The 21243-nt window shown below is 40.0% G+C and overlaps 1 protein-coding gene across 2 annotated transcripts in view; it reads right to left on the minus strand.

Moving 5' to 3' along the window:
- TRAPPC9 (trafficking protein particle complex subunit 9) overlaps positions 1–21243 on the minus strand; it is a 908789-nt gene that overhangs the window by 878328 nt on the left and 9218 nt on the right. For both annotated transcript variants that reach the window (XM_075063274.1, XM_075063275.1), the window contains exons 3-5: positions 7161–7306; positions 4604–4732; positions 1565–1591 (exon numbers count right to left, since the gene is read on the minus strand). In XM_075063274.1, coding sequence (XP_074919375.1) covers positions 1565–1591; positions 4604–4732; positions 7161–7306 — 302 coding nt within the window. The remainder of the gene's footprint in view (positions 1–1564; positions 1592–4603; positions 4733–7160; positions 7307–21243) is intronic.

A 21243-nucleotide genomic window follows, 5' to 3' on the forward strand; every position in this document is an offset into this window, starting at 1 on the left:
ATCAATTGCTTTTGTGAGAAAGCTTATTTAATAATAGAAGCTATTGAAGAATCCCTAAACCAAAAAATAAATACTGTTTAGACATCTACAAAGCAGCGCTAACAATGTATAGGAACAAATACAATACTGTTCATATGAAAACTAGTGGACAATTTCTCATTTTATTCTAAGCAACTGGGCCATGAACAACTGTCATGAATACAGAGAAATGTGATCTTCACTTAAATATATAACTTTAAACAGTGACAAACTATTTTAAATGGTCATTTCAATTTAAGGTGATCCATTTGGCAGTTTCACTATCGTTTTTTTTTTAAGAAAGTAACAGACAGCCTTTATAATTTGTATTCGTTTTAAAACAAAGGTACATTCCTACTGTCATTTCTATATAAAACAGCCCTTTTTCAGTTTATTTTGGATATCTTCATTTTAATACAATTGTTCCCAGAAAAAAAACTTATTTGCATATGAAAAACTGAAATACGTTGCTAAGGTGTTTCATGTTACAGTAACTGAGGGCAAGGAAAATTATGAAATCATAATTAAATATATCTAAAAGAAGCAATTAACCCTTTTGTTGCAAAGTGCTACAGAGCACCAAGGTATAAGTATTTTTTCATTAGTGCTTATGCAACGAACTGCCTTTAGGGTCTGCTGCAAGTCTCATTTCTTCAACTGGTCTGTTCTGAATTATATTTGCCGCACACCCACTCTTTACCTGTTCGTTTTTTGTTCTTCTATTCATATTGCTAAATGGGATAAGACCTCACTGAAATGAGTTGGGTAGCTTCACCACAGCTTTTGAGTTTGTCATAGTGACAGATGTTTTGATAGTATCCAGGTGAATACTGTATTTACATCTTAATGCATTCTATTTGGTTTTTATTGTCTGATACTCAGATGTCTCAAGAGACACCTTGTGAATGGACTAAATAAATGAATCCCAAATCACATAATTTTGGTCTAATAAACACAAGTTACAATTTGTAAATCATCTTTTGTCAACAGCCTTTGGTGGTAAACTGAATGCTGCTTCAGAGTTTGAGCAAAGTAATTATTGAAACAGAAATAAAAACCCACAGGACTAAGAATGCTGGGAAGACACTATTTAGAACAGAGTAAAGTCAACATTACTGCTCTAGAAAAAGGCATTAAGACTACTACCTCCCAGCATTACTAAAAATATAACTGGAAAAAAAAAAATCAAGGAGTTCTTGTAAGTAAATGGACAGAGAAAGTTAAGCTAGATTTCTAGCCATTCTGACGTTATTCAGATCGTGTTCTCCAAAATCCATATGATCATGACAAAGTCGCAGGTTCAATTTCTTAAAAATGCCTATCAACTTTTGGATAAGTGACTTGATATATCTTGGGCCTGATTTTCAGAAGTGCTGAGCATCCACAAAACTAATAGTCAAATCAGCCCCACACTTTATCAAACTGATACCAAAAACTGAGGCACGAAGTCTGAACCAATTTTGAAAATGTCGCTGTAATCATCCACACAGATGCACAACAAGTAAAAAAAGCTTACTGTCAGAAAACACGCAAAAAGACAAAGTACCTGGGTCAATGAGAACTTCTTGTGCCCCTAGGAGGAAAAAACAAAAGATTTTCAGCCCTTAAAATATACCAAATAAAGCAACTATGCAATATTTTAAACTATCATCAGTCAAAACAGATTACAGGAAAATTCTAAAAGCTAGCACAGACACTGCTGTAAACAATGGTGATTAATTGAAGTCCAGCACACATACGTGTGTTGTTACAACCAATTACCATATCTTGTACTATATTAAGTCCTTTTTAAAAATATATAATTAAAAAAAAAGTTATGACTATTAACACAAACAAAAGGAATTAATATTTTAAAGTCAAACTAGACGATCTTAATTTTAGTCATCCCCCACTTTTTTTTTGTTAGCAAGCTTCCACAACAAAAAGTGTACTCTAAGCCTGTAGATATTTACCACACAATACACCTAAACCCTATACTTTAATTCTTCTGACAAGCCACACCTTCAAACTGAATACATGTGTGGTAACATCAGTCAAGAGGGTAGCAGAAAAAATGCTCTCACATCTCAGATGTAAGAGTAGTCCAAACGAGATTCTAATTTAAGGATGTTTGTGTGAAGGTCTACCCAACATTAACCTTATATGTTAAATATATGTAAGGAGTTGTATTTGAGAAGTGATCTTCATTTTTTTTTTTTTTAAATAGATACAGCATCCTGTTGCTCTCAACCCTGGAGAAGGTAACTGAAATGTGAAGAGAGGGCTCAATAGCCCCAAATTATGTGTTCTTTATCCGATAGCTTGTACTTCCTTAAACTGATTCTCAGTCTCTAGACCAGACAGGTAAAAATAGAAATTTAAAAGCTACAGGAAAACAAATTAAATTTTCTATACCTAATTCTATAAGGCTATTTTACTTGTCACTTTTAAAAATGTAAGAAATCATATAGAAATGCAAATGAAAAAGTAAGATACTTCAGACAGCAGAAGTTGCATAAACAGTATGTATTAAACAGGGAACAACAATCAGAAAACCTTAAAGAAAGATACAAAAATGTGTGTGTTATCAGACCTCTATATACATTTTTGGAGAGATGGTTTGGGATCAAGATATAGTAGCTGTTCCGACAAAGATTAGAATCCAACTATTTAGACCTCAAAATGACAGTGCCAATAACTAGGGCTAGTGATGAGATCTTGTGGACTGTAAAATAACAGCTCTAGATTAAGATGTGTGTTCCTGGAAGGTACGGAGTGAAGACAACAGACTGAATTAAAATACTAGTTGTCCCTATGAATGTTTACTTGATGCAGAGAGTGCCTTATTGAAAAGCTTTTAATGAGGAATTTAAGAAGTTTATATTTACCAGTGTATTAAATATACAACTTGCAGAAGTGACTGGAAGACACTGCAAATTATTAAATTACAAAACAAATGAAGAAAGTAGTAATAAATCACAAAATGTATTTTGTTCAGTTATTCTGACATCAGTTATGATAATATACTTTTGTAAAAATAAGTTTTAGTAACGAGACCTGACTGCAACATCTACTATTAAATCTTTGCTGAGAAGTGAAGAGAGCCACAACTGTGAGCTTGATGAGTGGGATATCATCTTGTCAAAGTTGGAAGATGCATTTTTAACACAGGGGCTCTCAAACTGGGGGTTGGGACCCCTCAGGGTCATGAGGTTATTACATGGGAGGTCGCAAGCTGTCAGACCCCACCACAAATCCCACTTTGCCTCCAGCATTTACAATGGTGTTAAATGTTTATAAATTAAAAACATTTTTTAATTACTATTAAGCGGGAGGTCGCACATCGAGGCTTCCTGCGCGAAAAGGGTCACTATTATAAAAGTTTGAGAACCACTGAGGTTATGGGACTAGCTGGACAAAACTTTATTTACTTAAATGACAAGAATACCTGGTGTAATCTTTTGAAATATGCTCTTTTACTGTAAAGTTGAAATGTCAATACATATAATTTGTAATTCATCCTTTGAAAATGCAAAATAAATGGTTTGCCAGTTTTGATATGTATATTAAGTAAAGCTATTTTTACAAGATGGAATTAGTTCTGATCACAATTTTAAAAAGAATTTATGATTAGCTGTTAAACAAGGGAATGGGGATTATTTTATTTTTTTTCCTAAACTCTAAATAGCTAGCAGGCACTCTCTCCAAGGAAGCAACAAAGAGTCCTGTAGCACCTTAAAGACTAACAGATGTATCGGAGCATAAGGTTTCGTGGGTGAATACTCACTTCATCAAATAGTGATGAAGTGAGTATTCACCCATGAAAGCTTATGCTCCAATATATCTGTTAGTCTTTAAGGTGCCACAAGACTCTTTGTTGCTTTTTACAGATCCAGACTAACATGGCTACCCCTCCGATACTTGTCTCCAAGGAAGGTAACCTGTTTCATAAAAGCTATTCAATTAAAGTATTTACAAAAAGCATACTAAAGCCTCTCAGCGGCAAGTTGTCAGTTTCCTGACTGGTGCTTAATTTTACAACCAACATTTTAATAAAAAGACCTACTAAATGGGCTTTGTTTAAAATTGATATGAATTACAATTCAATATTAGAGTATTATAATTCATACAAGTAACTGCATATAGACTCTGCCAATAATGCATAAGTTTTAAAGAAAGTGATATGGTCTTCCAAACAAGTCCTTGAATAAAGAACACCAAAAGCCTTGGATATTGAACATACCCTTCTTATCCTTATCAATTCATATATTCCTCTCACACCATTTATATAATTTTCTCAAAATTGCCTGCGTTTTTCCCTGCTGAATGATTTTCACCAAATCTTAAGTAGAATCCTGGTCTTAAACACACAACTAGAAAAATTCTGAACAAATTCTCTCTTAATATCACCACAAAACCATTGGATTTTTATACTAAAAATAAATCTTCTCACAAAAGAAATGTAGTTCAGTTTAATACCATTTTTACGTTTGTGTGAAATTCTTATTACACACGAGGGGAGGGGGGAGACTAGAGATTAAGGGTTGTCATTACTAAACATCTGGGGAAAAAAAAAGTCAAAGCAGAAGCCCCATTTAAGGCTTACCTGGTCGGTGTCTGTTGCTTGCCTCAGCGGGAAGAGAACTACCTTGTGCCCTACGAGCCCCAGCTTTACCTCCTGTGCCACCAGGGTAGTGGTAGATAACTGATGCCGAGCATAAACCTTCAAGAGCAGCTGGAGATTAAAGATAAAGAAATATTTAATTAACAGAGAATCAATTCATCACATATGAAGTATTATAATTTATAATCCTATAAACAGAGCCTCAAAACCCTCACTCTGCCAGGGGCACCCACAGAAATTTTTTTCCATGGTACGCATCAATCCCCGCAAAGCCATCCCTGTTGCACCTACTGAGTTCACACCACACTAGGTCCCCTTCATTCATATCCCACTCAGGTGCAATCTCATTCCCCATCAGTGAGAAGGAACATGGGCTGCTGAAATGGAGCAAGGCCAGGCAGGCCTCCAGGGGGAAGCCCTGGTACAAAAGCCAGCCCACAGCAGCTGCAAGGGGTCAAATCCTGTCAACCCCACTGCTCAGTGTTTCAGAGTAGCAGCTGTGTTAGTCTGTATCTGCAAAAAGAACAGGAGTACTTGTGGCACCTTAGAGACTAACAAATGTATTTGAGCATAAGCTTCCGTGGGCTACAAAAGTTCTTTGTTGACAGTCCATCTTAATTAATTAGCCTCTTGGGAGTTGGTTGGGCAACGCCCACCTTTTCATGTTCTCTGTATGTATATATATCTCCTCACTATATGTTCCATTCTATGCATCCGACAAAGTGGACTGCTCAGTGTGTCCAGCCAGATTTAGCTCTGCAGCTCTTCCATCACGATGGTGGGACCACAGTAGTGCTGAACTTCACTGAACAGGGGCCACAATGCAACTCTCTCGATTATGGCCCCATGATCCCTCCATCATGATGGTTTTAACAATCTCTGTCATAAAGGAGGGGCCACACCTGTCTGGGCAGTGGGGAGGCCAGTCCTGCTCCTCCTTGCCACTGTCAATGATACGCATCAAGCGTAATGTGTATGGCTGCATATATACCACTGCACCTTTCATGAATAAAAATCTTTGTCGAGCTCCTTCCCACGCTAGAACAGAACGTTCTAAGCATCATTGTTCCTTTCTCAAGAGTGAAAGGAAAAAGACAGTAAGTAGAGTGGCTGAAGCTGATACATCTTTTGCAAGAGGGGAGCCATGAAGTAAAATAAAGCAAAGACGTGCAGGCGGGGTATGTCTACGCTTAGCTGGAGGTGCAAATTCCAGCTTAAGGATACATACCGCATGCTAGCTCTGATCAAGCTAGTGCACTAAAAATAGATTGTAGGTATGGCAGTGTGAGCAGATAGCCACCTCAAGTACATATCTAGCATCTTGGATGGCTACATACTTGAAGTGGCAAGCCCCTTTTGCCCCTTGCACCATTGCAGCTGCGCTATTTTTAGCACAACAGCTTGATCAGATCTAGCATGTGTATGTATCCTTTCACCAGAATTTACACCTCCAGCTCAAAGTGTATACATATCTTTAGAGGAGTGGAAGGAGAAGCAAAGAGCACAGCAGCAAGAGCTGCCAGTGATTTCCCTACATGGATGATGTAAAGGTCTAGAAAACATGACTTATGAGGGAAGATTGAAAAAATTGGGTTTGTTTAGTCTGGAGAAGAGAAAACTGAGGGGGTACATGATAAAAGTTTTCAAGTACATAAAAGGTCGTTACAAGGGGGGGGTGAAAAATTGTTCTGGTTAACCTTTGAGAACAGGACAAGAAGCAATGGGCTTAAATTGCAGCAGTGGAGATTGAGATTGGACATTAGGAAAAATCTTCCTAACTGTCAGGGTAGTTAAACACTGGAACAAATTGCTTAGGGAATTTCCACCATCAGAGGTTAAGAACAGGTTAGACAAACATCTGTCAAGAATGGTCTTGTTATTACACAGTCCTGCCTTGAGAGCAGGGGACTGGACTACATGATGGACTGAAGTCCCTAAATTTCTGTGATTCTATGGAGGAATGAGAATCAGCAGCTAAGCATCCAATGACCACTTGTGCACCTAGGAGAAAAGCAACAGCAGCAAAAGAGACCTGCAAAAAGATGAAGGCTAGGGGCCAAAACTGATTTGCATGAGGTGAAAGGAGTAAAGGTATGTGAATGTAAGTTAAATATATGTGGGTTTGGCAGCCACAAGAGCATACATTTTTTTCATCCAATCTTTACTATGCCTCATACCAGCAAGATTTGAAACATTTTTCCCCACACCTATCACCTGAGGACTAAGATCACCTTTTAAAAGCAGCTATTACACAAGTCATGCATAATATAGTTATGCTAAAGAAGCCTATGTTTTATATTGCAAATATGCTAAATTCTCACTTTCTATAACAAACAGTATTTTCCTTGCATTCTTAGTCACGTACTAATTCTTTTGGCTTGATTTTCAAGTCACATTTTATTGGATTTTTTAAGTGTCTTTTTAAGTGCATTTAATTGCTGCCTTTTTATATTGCAGCAAGAAGGCAAAGAAAAGTTATCATTTGCTTCGTACCAGAATCTTAAATTATTTGTGTTTTATCAGCATCAATTAAGCCTACCTCCGAGCCACAAAAAGTCATTTACAGAACGCAGAAGTTCCACAGCCATATGATAATGTACCAAGGAATCTTGTAACATCCCAGCTTGTAGACACAGATCACCAACATGTTTCCGCATCCGACCTTGACAACGTTTCTTATAATGTCTGAAATATAAAAGATAGTGTATAGTTACTCCCACAATACCTACATCCTATGAGCTGAGAAAGCATTGAGTTACTTGTTTTTTTTCTTCTCTCTCTGTTTACGCATCACTGAGACATTAAACATTGCTGTGATGTTATTGACATGAATTGTGACCATGTAGATCATTGTTGTAGCCAAGGTCCTATAGTTGCACCAAATCTTGTTCAAAGGAGGTCAAGTAAGGCATCTATAGAAAGCTTGTAACTTGCTGTTTATGATTATGCTGTCTGTCTATCATTTTTGTATTTGATGTTATGAATATTGGCTACGTACTTGGATCTCAATGTGTTTGATTTTAAGTAGCCTCAGTGAAGCATTTGGTCAGTTTCTTGAGAATGGCCACTTACGGAGAATAGTCCTATCAAGAAACACTTAACTGACAATGGACTTTGGGAGATGCCAATCCACATCTGAGCTTTCCTGGAACGTTCAAACTAACATGTAAACAATGGTATTGGCCTGCAAAAACCTGAATCATTCATGGGCATGTGACTTGCCTAGGTGGCTACAAACTCCATCTTGTTGCTGTGACTTTGCACAGAACAAAGGGGTTTCTGCCCATAAGAGAGAGAATATAAAAGGCCCTCGAAGCCTCTCCATTTTGTCTTCAGCTGGCTCAATAGATGGCCTCTCCACCCCAAAGAGATGTCTGAAAGAAAAAAAAAAACTGGGACAAAGGACTACAACTAAGTGGGTCAGAGTGATTGCTGGACCCAGGCCATAAACCACAACGTTGGTCTGAAAAGGATTGGGCTCAGACTAGGAAGGAGTCTAGTCTGTGAAAGAAGCTTATTGGGACATCCTTGATGGTGAGATTTTCCTGTATTCAGTTTACTACTGTATTAGGCTTAGACTTGCATATTTATAGGTGATAATTGGAGATATATCAATCTCCTAGAACTGGAAGGGACCTTGAAAGGTCATTGAGTCAAGCCCCCTGCCTTCACTAGCAGACCAATTTTTGCCCCAGATCTCTAAGTGGCTCCCTCAAGGATTGAACTCACAACCCTGGGTTTAGCAGGCCAATGCTCAAACCACTGAGCTATCCCTCCCTCCGATACCTGGGGGAGCGAACAGCTGTGCATACCGCTCTATCAGTGTTATAAAGGGCAGAATTTATGAGTTTACCCTGTATAAGCTAAATACAAAGTAAAATGGATCTATCTGGGGTTTGGATCCCATTGGGAGCTGTGTCTGGGTGCTAGATACAGGAGCACTTGCTAAGTTACTTTCAGTTAAGTCTGCAGCTTTGGGGGGCATAGTTCAGACCCTGGGTCTGTGCTGGAACAGACTGGCATGTCTGGCTCAAAAAGGCAGGGTTCTGGGGCCAAACTGGCAGAGAAAGACAGGCTCAGAGGTAGTCTCAGCACATCAGGTGACAGTCCCAAGAGGATCTCTGTGACCAAACCCATCACAATGGCAATCCATCCTTTATCACTGAGCAAATAGCCCAACATCAACTATAACCAGTGTATTGGGCAAAATGAAAAATAAAGACCAAAAATCCTCAAGAAATATTGATGAGATATATAGACATATTCTGAATATACAGAACTGCTGTACATAGATTAAAATGAAAGCCTTCCTTTCAGAGAATAATTTTACTTGTAAATTATGGAATATATATATAGAAAAATGCTAATAGAAATAGGCAGATCATTCTTTTCATGTTTTTATTAATTAAATACACCTCTACCTCGATATAACGCTGTCCTCGGGAGCCAAAAAAACTTACCACGTTATAAGTGAAACCAGGTTACATCAAACTTGCTTTGATCCGCCAGAGTGCGTAGCCCCGCCCTACCGGAGCACTGCTTTACCGCATTATATCAGAATTCTTGTTATATTGGGTCGCGTTACATCGGGGTAGAGGTCTATTTGCTCTGTAGAACTAACAGCCTGTTAAAACAGCACACAACTTTTTCCTGTCAGGGGATGGATTATCTATGGATCTGTTGAAGACCTAAGCGTCTTCCCACTTTTACTCACACTTTCAGCCTCGGTGACCAACATCCCAAGAGCTGAATGAGATTCTCTTCAAAGCCCACCTATATCACTAAGTAAAAGATCAACTAGAAAAATAGCTATAGAACACCACAAGGCATTCAGTCCCCAGCTCTCTCCCCAACCACTCAAGTAAGGAAACTACAAGGAACAAGGCAGCTTGTGGAAAATTTTAAACTAAATAGATGCTTCAATAGAGTTAATTATTAGAAAAGTAACTAATCTGGATAATGGATTCTTGATGTAGTATTGAAACTAGCCTTCCTTAACCAGAACTTCTCAGAAATAAGTAGGTGAATGGAACAGATGCAAAGTAACAAATATATACTTCCCCCTAGGGACTCATCATGCTTCAAGACAGGAGGCAAATCATTCACTTTCTGAGAAAGGACTTCTCTCAAGGTATGTCTACACAGCAATAAAAATCTGTGGCTGACCTGTGTCAGCAGACTTCGGCTTGGACCGTGGGACTGTTTAATGGCAGTGTAGACTTGCAGGCTCAGACTGGACCCTATGAAGTGCGAGGTTTCCCAGAGCTTGGGCTCCAGCCCAAGCCCAGAAATCTACACTTCAAACAAACACCCTAGAGCCCAAGACCTGCAACCTGAGTCAGTTGGCACGGGCCAGCCACAAGTGTCTAGTTGCAGCGTAGACATACCCTCAGAGTCCCTCAGCAAATATCTGCACATTCTGCTCTGCCTTCAAGGACACACCTAAGTATTCTATAGACTGAAAATATTTGCATCCCCAGTAATTAAGCTTTTTTTCCATTTGAAAGATTGAATAAAATGGTCACTCATCTACATTAATTTTGTAAGTACACACAAATCCTGGTGCTGTAACATCAGAGATTCTTCCAATATGAGTATATTATTCAAATACATTTCTCAGTGTTTCTAGTATCTTCTCTCCAAGGTTAAATTTCTCCAAGTTATTTAAGTCTTTCCTCTTCTTCCTCTTTTACATAAGAGCTAAATAATATAACTATCAACCCCAAGATCAGTTAATTGAGACTATACAAATTGATCTCCTTTCACATAAAAAAATCCAACCTTGCCATCTAAAAAATTAAATTAAATACGAATAAAGTTTTCATTTCAGAATCCAATTTAAGTTAGCTAAGATTTACAGCATATATATGGACTAACCCTAAAGCAAAGATTCTTGAACTGCGTTCTGCGGACTACCAGTGGTCCGCGAGCTCCACTGGGGTGCGCTGTGGATAGTTCCCTCTAAGATGGATGCCTACGTGGCTACACACGAGAAAATAAAGGGCCACCCACCTAACTAGTGGAGCCACATGGTGCCTGGACCCTGGAGAAGATGCATATATAAGGTGAGGTGGTGGCCTTGGGGGGCGGGGGCGGGGAATAGGGGGTAGGGAGGAGGCGGCAGTGGGGTGAGAAGAGGGGTTGGCGGGGGGAATTAGGGACATGCAGGACTGCAGCGACCAAAGAGGCAACTTTTCCCAGCTCCAGGGCTGTGGCTGCAAGGGAGACCCCCCTCCCACCTCCCCAGCCCCAGTTCGGGGGCTGCCATGACAGTGGTGACCTCCCTCACTCCCCCCCAGCCCCAGTTCAGGGGCTGCTGCAGCAGGGGCGATGGGCCACATCCATCACATTAGAAAGACTACTGACATTAAAATATGCAGTGTGTGCTTTTATTTATAGAAAAAAGTTAATTTTAAAAAGTTTATATAGCACTTTTATGCGAAGTGTTTTACAATAGCTAGTTGACAGTACAAACATTTGGAAAGATCATTAAGTGGTCCGCTGAGACCCTCTGCAATTTTCAAGTGGTCCGCAAAAAAAGAAGTTTGAGAACCACTGCCCTAAAGAATTTGAAAGAGTGTAATAGGGACCTCAGGAAAATTACAGAGCACTTTGTATGAACTGGTATACTTCCCCACGAAAAAAAGGAAAACTCAATAAAATTGTGTGGAAACATGAGACTAGCAGAGATTTATGCCTCTAACAGCAGCAATTGCATTTGTTATGACTAAATTCAATTCATGATAACATTTTAAAAAACAGAACTTAACATCTAAACCAGGGGTCGGCAACCTTTCAGAAGTGGTGTGCCAAGTCTTCATTTGTTCACTCTAATATAAGTTTTCATGTGCCAGTAATACATTTTAACGTTTTTAGACAATCTCTTTCTATAAGTCTATAATATATAACTAAAGTATTGTTGCATGTAAAGTAAATAAGGTTTTTAAAATGTTTAAGAAACTTCATTTAAAGTTAAATTAAAATGCAGAGCCCCCCTGAATCGGTGGCCAGGACCCAGGCAGCATGAGTGCCCTGAAAACCAATGGGAGAATACTTCAACCTCTCTAATCACTCAGTGACAGACCTGAAGGTGGCAATTTTACAACAAAAAAAAAACTTCAAAAACAGACTCCAAAGAGAGACCACTGAACTTGAATTCATATGCAAATTAGATACAATTAACTTAGGTTTGAACAGAGACTGGGAATGGTTGGACCATTACACTAATTCAATCTATTTTCTCATGTTAAGTATCCTCACACCTTCTATGGGTCATCTTGATTATCATTTCAAACTTTTTTTTCCTCCTGCTGATAATAGCTCCTCTCACTTGATTGGCCTCTTACAGTTGGTATGGCTACTTCCACCTTTTCATGTTCTCTGTATGTATAAATATCTTCCTGCTGTATGTTCCAGTCTATGCATCCGATGAAACGGGCTGTAGCCCACAAAAGCTTATGCTCAAATAAATTTGTTAGTCTCTAAGGTGCCACAAGTACTCCTGTTCTTTTCATATATAGTAACAGACGTCCCCAATAAAAACACCCATTTTAAAATAACTATCTGTAATTCATTGCCAAGTGAACAATTTTTATTGTGGTTACAACAATGTGCAGTTTTTCCAACTTGTGCTTTAACACTGTACAAATGTCTCTGCCAAGTCAAAAGGTGAACATTCATGTAAACAAGATCCACCCTCAACATACAGATGATAAAACTTAATTCACTAGATGCTTGGGGTTTTTGTCTGGTTTTCTTTTTAAAGTCACTCAGCTACAAAAAGGGTCAATAAAAACATTAATTCAGAGCTAGACTGAAAAAATGCTTGTTGTCTGTTATCAAATGCATAATATATACATATATATAGCAAAAAATTAAAGATCACTTTTTTTATGATCTCCTCCAGTGTACAGTCATGAAATAAATTATTTGTCCCAGCTACTGATGCTATGAGGCCTGAGATGAAGAAACTGGTGCAAAATTTTACAATATAATAAGGAGGTTAACTTTTTTTTTCCTGGATGCATTAGTTGGTTGATCATGAGTCACCAGAGTTCTGGTTCCCTGTGGTCTAAGCCAATTCCCACACAGTGACAGAGGTTAGACATCATTTTCTACTCTCTCTCAGAGGGAGTGCCATGAGCAGAGCACCATTGTACTTGCGTGCTCTTCCTTTTCCCCATAAGGCAACCCAAGATTTTTGATGGACAGTGACTGCTGAAGACACCAGATGAAAAAGCACCCCAACCCCCAAAAATATGGCAAGTGGCAGCAAGTCCACTAATCCTATCCCAAACCATAAAGGATGTTGTCACTTACAGGGCTACATGCATAGGCAGCGAGTTATATGGGCTCGAGGTGCCCGGGCTCCAGGAATATTCAGAGCTGGGTGACCTGCTCCAGCAATATTTGGAGCTGGGTCTCTCCCCTGGCCCTGCCTGAAGCGGGCCCCGGCCCCCACAGGTCTCCCCCCACTGCCCCACCCCGCCGCGTCCCTGCCTGGAGCAGGTCCTGGCCTCCGCCTTCCACCCCTCCCCCTATGTCCCCCCTCCGCCATGTCCCTGCCTGCTCGCAGATCGGCTCCCGGCAGAACTGTTGTCTGCTGCCCCAGAGTCCTAGCACCTGCCACCACTAATGGCGAGGCAGGCTGCCCTTACCCTGCTCTTCTGCCCTAGCCCTGAGCCTCTCCAACCCCCCGCACCCTCATCCTCAGCCCCAGCCCCAGCCAGAGCCCTCATCCCCCTGCACCCTCATCCTCAGCCCCAGCTCTGAACCCCCCCACATCATGAACCCATCATCCTCAGCCCCAACCCTCATCCCCCTGCACCCTCATCCTCAGCCCCAGCTCTGAACCCCCCCACATCATGAACCCATCATCCTCAGCCCCAACCCTCATTCCCCTGCAGCCTGATCCTCTGCCCCAGCATGCACCACCTCCCCGTTCGTACACCCCCACCAGCCGAGCCTGCACCTCTCACCCCCTCCTGCACACCCACCCCCTGCCCTAGCCCAGAGCCTGCACCCAGCACTCAAACTCCCTCCTAGAGCCTGCACCCCTCACCTCTTCCTACACCCCCACCACCAGCCCAGAGCCTGCACCCAAACTCCACCCCAAAGCCTGCAGCCCTCACCCCCTCCTGCACACTCACTCCATCCCCCAGCCCGGAGCCTGCACCCAGCACCCAAGCGCCTTCCCAAAGCCTGCACCCTGCCTGCACCCTATTCCCCAGCCCAGGACCTGCACGCCAGACCTCCCCCCTGAAACCCTGCCCAGAGCCTTAGGCGGGGGGCGGGCAGGTTCTGGGCACCACCAAAATTTCTACAAACTTGCCTCCCATGAATACATGGTCTTACGGGATACCTCATAGCTTCACATAACCATTCAAAATCTGCATCTTTTGTGGTTGACTACTGAGAGGCTGGCTTACAATGTGCTTTCAACTATAGTTCCATCTTTATGCAGTAGCTGCTACGTTTTTAAGGAACAAAATCCTCTTAAGAAGTAAGAATCAGTATTGTTTTGGGAGCATTGTGTAGTGCTGGTGAAAAACAGACTGCTTGTCTGCTACCACAGTAAAACAGTTACCACTAACAGCCACCATAATACCTTGATCAAACTAGCTTACCTTATTCTGGGTGTCCACATTTCTGGTTTAACATCAAGCACCTCATCAGCTGGCATGTGCAGGACAATACATACCTCTGTACCACTTCTGGGGATAGAAGCAGAAGGCAGAGTCCTGGCCACTTCCATCCCCACCTGATCTTATGTACATATGGTGCATATATATTGCAGCCATGCATTTGACTTATATGCATTGCTCTGTTCCACCCCTATTTTACTGTCTCCAGCTGAAATTGCCCTATGTGACTGCCATAATTATGTGCAAAATTCAGAATGGGCAAAAAAATGTTAAATCATTTCAAACTAGAGGTAAATTTAATCACAAACCATTTAGCAAAAAGTTTGGAGGAGTTTCTGATTCTTCAAAGTGTCAGAAAACAAAACTGAAGGTTCAAAAAACATGCAAAATGAATTGGCAAAGTTTTCATGCAAAATGCTGCAAAAAAAAAAATCCCCACCAAATTCAATCAATTCCCAATTCTGGTTAGATGCAAAAAAAACAAATATCACTGTTCATAACATTATTGAGCCTTTAAAAATCCAGCTACAGCATTTAATTTTCATCACTGACAAAACATTTTAATTTTGAAAACAAACACAGGCAGTAGCTTCATTGCTTTGAGTTTACAAAATAAAGCAGCTTCCAGAGGTCAGCAGCCATCTCAGCAAATTGTTTGTATTCTACGAAAAAAATTCCAGCATTGCCACCAAATAGAATTGCCATATGCTAAAAGAAGTGAACCCATGATAACAACAGTCCAGCAGTAATTCTTAGTTGTACTGGAAAAACAAACACATACAAGCAATACTCAACTATGTAATGAACACAGAATGGAAAGGCAGCACATGAAAAACTAACTCATTTTAAAATATTATCTATCACAGCCTACCTTTTCAGACCCAACAACAAACTCACAGGGCAGTATGAGAGGGGGAAAAAAAAGAAAAGAGAAAGGAACAAAACAGAAATTAGAAATATACAAGAACAGAAAAAAAATTAAATAGCCAGGTATACATGTACTCAGATTTCACACAGTTTGACAAAGAGCAGTGAACAAATCCCACCTACTATATATAAACATTAGAAAAGCAATACATCTATATAGGATCTTGCTCTCTCATCACCTAATAACAATGCTAAGTAGATGTCTTATCAGTTCAAAATCAACAATGTAATTGTGCCCATACTAACACATCTGAGTTGATGTGAATAACTTAAACATTAAAATAATTTGGGCCCAACAGGCTAGAAATACTAGCTTTTTAAAAAAAAAAAAAAATTGAAGACAGGGAAAACCTAAAAAAAAGTTATTAAACAGCGGTGTCTGAAATGGCCAAGGAGGGAGTGACTTCAACAGAAATGATCTCATATGAAGATTTGAAAACAGTCATAGTACTACACACAATCAGTAACACACCAGATAAGAGAACATTAAACTTGTCTATAACATAGCATGCTGAGGCACCACCACAGGAGCTCTGAGTATGCACCTTCCCTGATACCCTGAGGTTCAAAAGCCTTTTGTTTCTTCATAAGGATACACAATCCCACCTACTTGGTCCAGTGGGAATTCCTGGCTAGTCAACAGATGGTTATATCGTAAATGCATCAGATCCCAGAAGTTTTTAACAACTGCCTCTTTCCTGTTCAGAGTAGCTATATCTTTTGCCACTACCAGATTCTTGGACCCTGTCTACATCTTAACCTTAGGCTTCAACCCTGCTGAGTCCTACACATGTGCTTATCTTTATGCATTGTGAGTAGTCCCCACTCATGTCAAGTCTTGACAAGACCAATACACCAATACCTTAATGCTCCTACTCATCCCCTCCTCTTGGCTATTCCAGTCCATTTTAAGATCATGTACCTGCTTTGATTTCTGCTTCTCTGCATTAACCAGTCAGGAACATCATAAATAAAAATACATTTTTTCTACAGCGCTTTTCATATGAAGACTTTAAAGTACCTTACAAACATTAATGAACTAAGCCTCAAAAGCCCTATGACCTAAGGAAATATTGTCCCCATTTTACAGATGAGGAAACCAAAGTACAGTGGGATTAACCGATTTGCCCAGGATCACATGCTGGCAGGCTGTGCCAGGAACTGAACCAAGGTCTGACTCCCAGTCCTATGCCTTGTAATCAACAAGATCATCTTTCTTTCCACGGCTTCCTATTTCTCATCTGCTAAGTAAGCATTTTACCATTTAAGCTAATTCTCCAACACAAACACTGTAATTAGGCTTAGAAGGATTTGATTTTAATCAGTAAGTGTCACTAAACATCTATTAGAACCATTCACACAAACCGATGAAAAAGTATTTCCATTGATGATCATCTAAATTTATAAATAGGCAAACTAAGAAAAAGACTGCTTCAGAAATATCAGAGTATGGCTTAAGGATATTTACTGCGTATATTTTGACAAGATGTTGACAATCTGTGTTTTAACAGCTATAAAGCTAATTTTTTGAATATCAATGTCTGTCAGATAATTTGACTTCCCCATAATTTCCCAACTATGAAAATTTAAAATTGATAATTTTTAGCCCCTTTTATTTTTAAACAGATTTTATCCATTGAAATTTAAAAAAAATCAAGTTCTGCCAAGTCTACTTGTAATGTTCCCCTTGATATCACCACTCTCAGTATAGAACCTGGAAAACAGTATCATCTACCAGTTACACAAGTAAATTGCCAGAAGACACAGATCTCAACTCTGCCTTCCTCTCAACAGCATCTAGCATCTCTGGACTACAAAGCATGAAATGACTCATACCCTAGTTTATAAGCACTGCATTTAGGTAGCCAGTTTGGTTACAATAATCATCCACCTCAGCAGCGAATATTACTTCTTGACAATATGTGAGCCTTATTAGCTGGGTGAAACATGACTGCACTAATCCTGGCCATGTAATCCTAGTCACCAGGTTAGCATGGTCCAAGCTCATAATGCACAGCGTTTGGCACGAAATACACTAGCCTGAAAGGATATTAATTTAATTGAGGGGTTTAAAATGTTATTTCAGTTGAATGTACATAGGCATTATGGTATGACCAAAAATTACCCTGGCATGTTTCATCCTGGTGATGTGTAACTCACTAATTTCAGCTGAGATATTTTCTATGTTGACATACTTACCGGGTTCATTTGGTATGGGGTCTCTCCCTAGCACTCAGATGATAACCCATTACAGAAGCCAACTCAACTGTAACTGCAAGTTTGAGAGTCGCAGGCAAAGAAACTTCCCACAGATTAAACAATCTGTGACCAAATGATCAGAAGTACACTGAGGCATCAAATCCCTCTGTGCAATATTTGGCAATATTCTAATGCAGTCATTTGCATCAAGACAGGGCAATATTCAGGCCTTAGCAGCAGCTATAAACTATATGAAGCTAGGACACCTCATTGTCTCCATAAAAAGAGATGAAAGTGGAGAAAAGGAGTTGTCATAAATATAAAGGGAAGAGTAACAACCTTTCTGTATACAGTACTATAAAATCCCTTCTGACCAGAGGCATAAAATCCTTTTACTTGTAAAGGGTTAAGAAGCTCAGGTAACATAGCTGGCACCTGACCAAAAGGACCAATAAGGGGACAAGATACTTTCAAATCGCAGGGGGAGAGGGAGGAGGCTTTGTTTTGTCTGGTTTCGGTCTGTCTGTTCTGTGTGCTTGCCGGAGACAGATCAAGAAAGCAAGCAATCCAACTCCATTAGTATTAGTAAGTACTAGTGAAGGAATGTGTTAGCTTACTTTTATTTTGGCTTGTGATTCCCTTTGTCTAAGAGGGAGGTTTATACCTGGTTTTGTAACTTTAAAGTTTTGCCTAGAGGGAAATCCTCTGTTCTGAATCTCATTGCCCTGTGAGATTATCTTCCATTCTAATTTCACAGAGGTGCTTCTTTTAACTTCTCTTTCTAATAAAGTTCTGGTTGGTTTTTTTTAATTTGATTGGGTTTTTTAATGGTCTTAAAAAAAAAAAACAAAAAAAAAAACTCCACAGTTGGGTTTGCGCTCATCTTGTTTATTCTCAAGCCTCCCCAGGAAAGGGGCTGTAGGGCTTGGAGGAATATTAGGGGAAAGTCAGAACTGCAAGTGGTCCTTTCCCTGAGTTTTATCTAATCACGTGGTAGTGGCAGCATTACCTAATCCAAGGTACAAGGGAGGTACTTTGAGGAGTTTTTAACCTAAACTGCTAGAAATAAGCTTGGGGGGGGGGTGTCTTTCATGCGAGTCCCCATGTCTGTACCCTAGAGTTCAGAGTGGGGAGGGAACCCTGACAGGAGTTCTAACTTGGGGGGAAGAAAAACCGCAACCATTGTAAAAGGGCCATCTTTCCCTCCCACATCAGTTTGTAGCAGCTGGAAGTACTGAAGAGCGTCTCATGGTTTGTTTCACCATTCCAATAAAGTTAGTCTTTTCTTTCATCATTTAAACTCATCTCCACCATCATGTGTGCATACCCTCAAGCAAAGAAAAAAATCTTTCCCTGTAAGTTTAAAAAAAATGATAAAGTTGCAATGTATGGCTTTAAACAATGATTCCCATTTGGCTGGTGAATTACAGGAACTATACAACATTATAGACAGGTTTTATTGTGACCTAAATAGTGAGAAGAAACTGGACCAGCATTTCACCTTTGAAGATCTATGTTCAAATACTCTAACTCAAAAGTGTAAATTAATGTTATGGTCTCAGCCCAGTTCAAACATAGGTGATAGTCCTGAGTTTCTGTAAAGTAGCCTACAAGAGCTGCAATACTGCAGGGTAGGTTCCAAGTGCTTTGGAAGATCTGTGCAAAGAAGCCCACAAAGGGTATACTTATTATATTATTTCTGAATTAAGCCAGGACTGTTAGACTTTCACTTTCACTTTCACAAGTAGTGAAAGAATAAAAAGGCACAAAGTGTCTTTATCTTACTTAAATATAAACAAGAATTTATGAAGCGGGGGGGTAGAGGGTTCCAGTTGGAAGGGGCATAAGAAAGTGACCACAGATTCCAACTATTCAGTATATCTTATTTTGCTAAAATATTACCCAAAATGCTAATCTGAACAGAATTTTTTAAATACCTTTCATGGGCAATTTAAATATAATCCAGATGTTTTACAACAGATAAAAAATGCCAGCGCAAAACACTAAAAAAATGGAAATTATGGTTTATCAAGTCTTTCTGGTGTAATTTTTAAATTGAAGATTTATGACAGAGATTGGAATACTTACTTTCTTCTTAACGACAGGGTGATGCTAAGTGCAGAAACACTGTGGTTAAACGACACTCAGTGCTTGAACCAATTTAAAAGCTACTGAGGTACAGCAACTCCTCACTTAACATTGTAGTTATTTTCCTGAAATGCTATTTTAAGCAAAACGATGTTAAGCATATCCATATTCCCCATAAGAATTAATGTAAAATGGGGGGGGTTAGATTCCAGGGAATTTTTTTCACCACACAAAAGATATTATATACATATACAGCATAAGTTTTAAATAATTTTAAACAATTTAATACTGTACTCACCAATGATGATTGTGAAATTTGGCTGAGGTAGGGGCGAAATGGGGTTTGCCCCACTCCGCTTACCCAGTGCTTCTGCCAGAGAGCAGGGTTGTGGGGGCTTGCCCCGCTGCGCCTAGTATTCCAGGTGAAGAGCAGGAGTGTGGCGTGGGGCTCTTGCTCCGTTACGCCCACCCGATGCTCGAGCTGGGTTTGGAGTTTGCAGGCTCCCCGGCTGGAATGCCAGGCAGGCGGAGTGCGGTAAGCCCCCCTACACTGCAACCCAGCTACCTGCCTGGAATACCCGGCAGAGATGACCAAACTACCTTATAATAGAAAACTGTGCAACTTTAAACTAGTATGTTCTCTAATATATCAGAAACCTAACAAAACCATGTTAACCGGGACGACTTTAAGTGCAGAGTTGTAATATATTACATCAGGTTCAGCATGGCAGCAGGAGCACTCAAAATACTACAACAACTGTAAGCCAATGTGTCCAAAGCATGTACACCACCAGGATTGGGGTGGAAGGTCCCACTGGCAACTTGCCAAGAACTATTTCGCTTTCAAGAGTATGTAACAAATGAAAATTAAATGCAACAATGCACGTCTGCTTGGATCTACACCTTTCTGTGACGAAAAAAATGTGCACTGATTGCTGTTTGTGTTCCCTAACATTTTAGAATACTGTGGGTCACATTTGGCCCTGAGACTGCACTATAATCATCTCTAGTAAATAAGCATTTTGGCGTAACATCTTTAGCTTTTGGAAACAAGTATTTCATTACATTATACACCGTGTAAAGGGGCTCAGCTAATGTTACTTTATTCTAAAGCTATGGAACGACACAAATACTGTTGAAAGCTTTTAGACAATACTCCTAAAGACGTGTCTTTATTTTATTCAAAAATAGGAATTCTGTTGCCCCGACCTAGTGGCTATGTTCACCCTAGACTAACAGGCTTCAGCAGAGTAATGAATGGTCTATATGGGTGTGTCTACAGAATTTGCCTATCTGTACACAAGATGAAGAATGGAGTTACATGACAATATTGAGCAAAAGCACCCCAATTCAGTATCCTACAGTTAAACCCTTCTAGGACCAGCCAGAAAGCTGAGGGAGATGCAGAGTAACTAAGCAGCAGACACACACACACCCTTGGCAACAACCTGTAGCATGTACACCAGAGTAGATTTAGTGGTGGACTACAAATTTAATCAGATCCTAATAGCACAATGTTGATTTAACCAACAGGAGGCCTTGAACAGCTAAAGTACCCTGTTAAGAGTTTCAGCATTCTCCCCTTCCCCAGCAGCTGGAAGGACTGTGGGTTAGCGTCTCGTTTGGGTTTTGCCCCTGAAAACACCCAAGATCTTTCACATCTGTCTCTGGCTAGCTGGTTTATTTCTCTAGCTAATAGGTGCCTAGTAAAACTTCCAAACCCTATGTCTGGAAGGCATGGGTAGAGATGGCTGGGAAATACTG

This window comes from Chelonoidis abingdonii, chromosome 2 (genome assembly GCF_003597395.2).
Source record: "Chelonoidis abingdonii isolate Lonesome George chromosome 2, CheloAbing_2.0, whole genome shotgun sequence".
NCBI lineage: Eukaryota > Metazoa > Chordata > Testudines > Testudinidae > Chelonoidis > Chelonoidis abingdonii.